This window comes from Scyliorhinus canicula, chromosome 7 (genome assembly GCF_902713615.1).
Source record: "Scyliorhinus canicula chromosome 7, sScyCan1.1, whole genome shotgun sequence".
In the NCBI taxonomy this organism is placed as follows: Eukaryota; Metazoa; Chordata; class Chondrichthyes; order Carcharhiniformes; family Scyliorhinidae; genus Scyliorhinus; species Scyliorhinus canicula.
The window spans coordinates 29,524,140-29,529,783 of record NC_052152.1 but is presented as its reverse complement, the minus strand read 5'-3'; the positions used below and the strand labels follow the sequence as shown (position 1 = coordinate 29,529,783).

Genomic DNA, 5,644 nt, shown 5'->3' with positions numbered 1-5,644 from the left:
GTTAAATATGTCCTAAAGATAGATCTGCATCTGATTTATGCACACCCAGGTTCCTCTGTTCCTGCAGAGAATTGTAAAGAATTGCAGAGAATTGTAACTTGCTACGTGAGGTCTCACACAAACCCCCCCCCCCCCCCCCCCAAATGCACCACCCAACTCCTCCCCTACCTTCCTCTTTAACTCCTCCAACGAGGCCCTCTCCATCTCCATTACCTGCCCATAAATATCGGAGATCTTGCCCTCCCCTATCTCATTCACCTGCTATTCGAGCAATGTAGGGTGGGGCAACGGTGGAAACGTGGCCAGCTCCTTCCTCACAAAAGTCCTAATCTGCAAGTACCGGAACCCTTTCCTCCTCGGAAGTTGAAAATTTTCTACTAGTTCCCTAAACTCTGCAAATCTACCCTCAACAAACAAGTCCCTAAACCTCTCTATCCCCTCCCGTTCCCAAACCCTGTCTGTTGAATCCAACCCCGCTGGAGTGAATGTCTGATTTCCACAGCGTCATACCCTGCAGCTTAAAATGTTGCCTTATTCCACGCCCTTTAGAATTGTACTTTTTTTTTAAAAATGCATTGTGTTTCCTGTTCGTCCTAGTAAATCACTTCACACTTTGCTGCATTCATTTTTTTAAAGAAAATATTTTGTTGAACTGCATAAAATTTTACCTGTCACTTATCCACCCATTCTGCCAACCTGTCCCTTTGAAGTTAAAAACATTGGAAATGGCAGCTGGAACACGAGTCTATCCCGCCATTCAACATGATCACAACCAAGCTTCTATCTCACACCATACTCCAGCCGTCTCCCGTAGAGTCTAGAAAGTTTGACACAATCCTCCTCATGGTTCACCACACTTGAAAGTTTCCAATTTTGACATTGTGCCCTGAACACCAATGTCTCCAGGTCATTGATACAAGGATTCTGTCACTCAGTCCATTTCGCATCCATCTTTGCTACTGTCCCTTTTGTTAGCTTATTTAAGTGGGGAAAATCCGACCAACGCTTATTGATATTTCCCGAAGATGCCCCTGTCCTTTGCCCCACTGGAGGTAATTTCAAACAGATAAACTGCTTAAACGGAACATTCGCAGGAACTGACCGCATTCTTAAATATTCTATGGAATATCCTTTTAAAAAAAACGTTGTCCCTTATTGCAGGTGAAATGAGCAATGTTCAACGTTACTGAGACTCTCGCATGGGATGTGTCAGATACCCTGTTAATCAGAGAGGATGGGGGGACTGGTTGAGATCATCTACGCCGCCACATTCACGCTTGGGATGTCCCCATCTGATTACAGCGAGCCTGACCTGCTGGAGTCGAAAAGAATTGCTGTCTTGACACAAAAGCAGCAAGAAAATCGCAACTTTTGGTCCAAACTGCCCCAACCTGTTCCATTAGGCTCATGCAACACTTATTCCCACAGCTACACAGAACCGTTCAAATACTGAATTCTCAAGTGCTTTCCAAAATACGGCACAATGATCTTTAGCTGCAAGTTTCACAGTAACTTCGTTGCAGTGTTAATGTAAGCCTACCTGTGACAATAAAGATTATTATTTTTTAAAAAGTTAAATATTCTCTGTGTAAGAAATGGCGCGTAATGCACTTACACTTACAAATAAGGTAAAGTCGTCATAGTCCCAGAGATGGCTATAGGTTCTTCACCCCTTTGAGGGAGGAGAGCTGACTGGTGGTGATTTAACCAGAGGGTCACCACACCTCAGGCGAGGGGCAAAGCTGAGAAGGGAGGACCTTCATGAATAACCTTACAATTAACTTACAGATAAAGAAGAAATGAAACTAGTGAATTCCCTCGGTTAGAAAGTATAGTGAATGGTAGAGCACTTACTTTCGATGTTAATCTGGACGCAGTATAGGAGTGCTGCTTTCGATCAATGAAATTTCTGATTAATGGTTATTTCCACCGGAATTCACTTCAAGGATTTTAACCTTCTGTATGTTTAATTGCAAATTCCACGCATTGACAGCAAACTCTGGAATATTAGTCACTAAATGCAAAGTTATTTAATGAATTAACTGCTGATAAGAAATGCTCCAAATTGCATTAAAATGTAACATTTCTGAAATAAAACTTGACAGGTCAGTCCCTCCTCCTGAGTAAACTGATCCACAGATAACGCGCCAATAACCTTGGGAGATCAGAGACTAGTGCTTTGCCCAGATGCGCGGGAAGGGTAGAAATAAACGTGCAAAATAACATCATGATTGCTCCAACAGTGCATATCAAAACATTTATTGCATATATATATATATATATATAAAAACTGAAAAATACATTTAATGCAATGTAATTTCGATTATAGTAATTGGCAACAAAACATCAGTCACTAATCAGTAACAGTGCAGTTCTCAAAGAGATTGTTTTAAAAAAGATTTATTATGAGATCAAGTATAAAAACAAGGAGCGGTGTTGACAATAAATAGCTATTCACTTGTTAAAAAAAAGCTCAACGTTTTGTAAAGACGTGGTTATTCGGCAATTAGAACGAAACAAATGTTTTCTTGCACAAGCCACACAGATAGCTCGCCTGGGTCCAGCCTAACAGTCACACAAAGTCCGGAGGTCTGGTGCCTGCATCCTGACGATTCTGTGATTAAGTACCGCGGGCAGATACCCAGCCTGGAAAACTATCCGCGTATTCTTTCATTAATCCTAAAACAGTAAGTAGCTTTGGCCATAACATCAATGAGATCCTAATCCTAATCCATCTACCAATCCTAAGCATTAATGTCAACAGGGAAAATCGGCAATAGTGCTTATAACGTAGAGAAAGTATTATTCTGGCCCAGATTCGTACACGTCTATTTTTTAAAAAATCATTCGTACACTTTTGTTTTACAATATTCTTAAGAATTGGAGTAAAGTCCGAGTGCGGAGTTTCTAAGGTGACTTCCAGCATCACTTGGGAAACCTGGCCTGGTGACTCTGAGCACTCAGGCTGGAGGGAATGCAGTGAAACCTGCAGGCAGCACAGGCGCAGGGGGAGCCAGGCCACTGCTGGAAACAGGGCTGATCGTCCGGAGTCAGGGGGCACTTGACGGTGGGGGACGAGTGCCTGGGGCTGCCCAGGGTGAGGAGCGATGGGGCGGCCCCCAGCAGCAGCGAGCCCCCGGCTGTGAGCACGGGCAGCTGGCCCAGCCGCGCTGCCGAGCCGCTCCGGCCGTACATCTCGCCGATCAGTCTCTTCATCTCCTCCAGGGAGCTGGTCAGCATCAGGATGTAGTTCCTGGCCAGCAGCAGGGTGGCGATTTTGGACAGCTTCCGCACCGACGGCCCGTGGGCGTAAGGCATGACCTCCCGCAGGGCGTCCATGGCCACGTTCAGGTCGTGCATCCTCTTGCGCTCCCGGCTGTTGATCTTCTTCCTCAGGAGGAATTGCTCGTCCTCCGTGAGATCCTTCTTACTCCTGGACTTGGCAGACGGGGTGGGACTGGGCGACTCGTCCGGGGAATGCGGGTGGTCGCTCGGGTCGACCTTGTGGGGGATGTTGTACAGGGTGGAGGTGACCAAGAGCAGCTCGTTTGGGGGCGACTTCAGCAACTCGCTCATGGTCTGAAGTCCAGAGTCCGCTTCGGGCAGGAACGAAATCAGTGGGGCAAGCGGATGAGGCTTGCAATTGGCTTTCCCCCTCTTCGGTTCCTCGGTGGGATGGAAGGCGAGGGTTTGTTGCGGGGAGGATCTGGAAGTTCCTGCCGCGGTGGGGGGTTTGCAGGCTCAATGTTCAATGTGTGAGAGTCTCTGGAGGAACTCAGCTTCAGTCCGACTTAAAAATGAACCTGGAGACGGCGAAAGAGTGAAGGTATTTATCAGGGAATGGACATGCTTCAGCCAATTGCAAGTGTGGACCCTGCAGCTGGTCAACGCCATTGGTGAAAGGCTTTCAATGGATAGTCTCAGTAGGCTTTACGTTCACACTCCCCCATCCCCCTCCCGTCTCTAGATATGTCCATTTGTCTTGCTTTTTTTTTCATTTGCTTAAAGCCCTTTTAAACGTTTGCTCTGCTACTCCGCAGTCCCCTCCCTCCTTCCTGTGTCCTGTTTCAATTCCCACTCTTCTCTGTCGCTTTGTTGTTGATTACATTCCCTCTTTCCTCTGAGAGAAGGCTCCCAGAATGTTGATTTTGGATGTTGATTTTTGCCACCCCCGCGTTGGTTAAACATTAAACTCGTGTTATAACACCACATGGATTGACTTCATTTCTATTTAATTTTCCCCCTCCCCCTCTGTAGCAACTTTGCGATTGAATATCCCAAAGCTAGTGGCCGTGGAGATTACCCCTGAACCCCCTCCGCAGTGTCCCGGGCGGGGGAGAATACATGTCGGCATCGCTGTTGTCTCACTCTTTTGATATGCAGGAAAGTATGAAGTGAAAACTTGTATTCAAGGATAGACGAAAACACACTGGGAACTAATTTAGGGGGGGGGGGGGGGGATACTCCACAAAAACTCCAAACTATCGAGGTGCTGATTAGTTCGCAAACTGATACTTTGGTCCATGTTAACATTTTAAAAATATCGATTTTAGTCGAGGGCACACAACGTACAGCCACTTCATTTTTAAAAAAAAGATGAACATAACACGTGTCGAATTCCCTGCAGAGCAGAAGACGACACATTGAAACAACAAAGTATTCGACATTGTAACAAATATGCTGAGTTCTTGTTCAAAGGATTTTTTTAAAGCTGGAGACAGGTGCATGAAAGCAAAATACTGCGGAGGTTGAGAATCTAAAATATAAACAGGAATGCTGGAAACACTGCAGGCAGGACGAGCAATGTTTGTGTGGAGATGGGAAATGAGAGTTGATCAGAATATATACTTAATAGAGTCATGAGAAAAGTATAGATAGAGGAGGGATCTTCAGCACCCCAAGCTACCGACAACCGGACGGAAACCTGAAGTTTCTGAGTATTTTCGAAAAATATTAATATAATGCTCGACAACAATGTTAGTTCCTGCAGAGGTCCCGGTTGATGCCACCTTTCCTCTCCAACACCAGGACAGAAGTGTCTGAACCGGCCCACAACCAATTCACTCAATACACTCATCAATACACTGCCAAGTCCCCTGGCAAAAAAGAGCAAACACACAGACAGAAACAGAAGCTGGAGAGATCTGTTTCTGGATGTCAGCGCTCTCCCTGTCAGCGAGCTGCAAACAATCTTAGGCCATCATGGATGAAATGCTAGTAATGACGGTGGTCAATGGTATACCATCATGCCAGCACTTTCACCAATTTCTACAAATTGTTTAAAAAAGATAAACAAAGGGGGGGGGTACCTTAATATTTAAATATCCTTCATAGGATCAACAAGCATTTAGGGCCGGTGGCTTTATTAATGGAGCCAAAGGCCGCGCCAGACAGCTTACAATGAAGAGAAACATCAGCCGCCAAGGGGACCGGCGACGCATATTGATACCGATTGAAACATTGAACGAAAACATTAACGACCCATGGTCACTGTCGAGGGTAATTGGACATCATCCTGCCAAATGCACAACGGGGGAAGAATTGTTCTGGTCTCTGTGTAAGGATATGCTAAAAACACTTTAACAAGTGCTGCTCGCCAGGAGCAGAGTGAAAGCAGACTTTGGCAGCGCAGGTGAACATCAAT

At 45.5% G+C, this 5,644-nt stretch overlaps 1 protein-coding gene across 1 annotated transcript; it reads right to left on the bottom strand.

Moving 5' to 3' along the window:
* Nucleotides 1–2,384: 2,384 nt before the first annotated feature.
* Nucleotides 2,385–4,214, bottom strand: LOC119968822 (oligodendrocyte transcription factor 3-like). The gene has a single exon (XM_038801657.1). The coding sequence runs from the start codon at nucleotides 3,574–3,576 to the stop codon at nucleotides 2,926–2,928; it is 651 nt and encodes a 216-aa protein (XP_038657585.1). The 5' UTR covers nucleotides 3,577–4,214; the 3' UTR covers nucleotides 2,385–2,925.
* Between the last annotated feature and the right edge of the window lie 1,430 nt (nucleotides 4,215–5,644).

Excerpts from the sequence above, each read along its gene's own strand:
- LOC119968822 (XM_038801657.1), bottom strand. The coding sequence starts at position 3,576 with ATGAGCGAGTTGCTGAAGTCGCCCCCAAACGAGCTGCTCTTGGTCACC.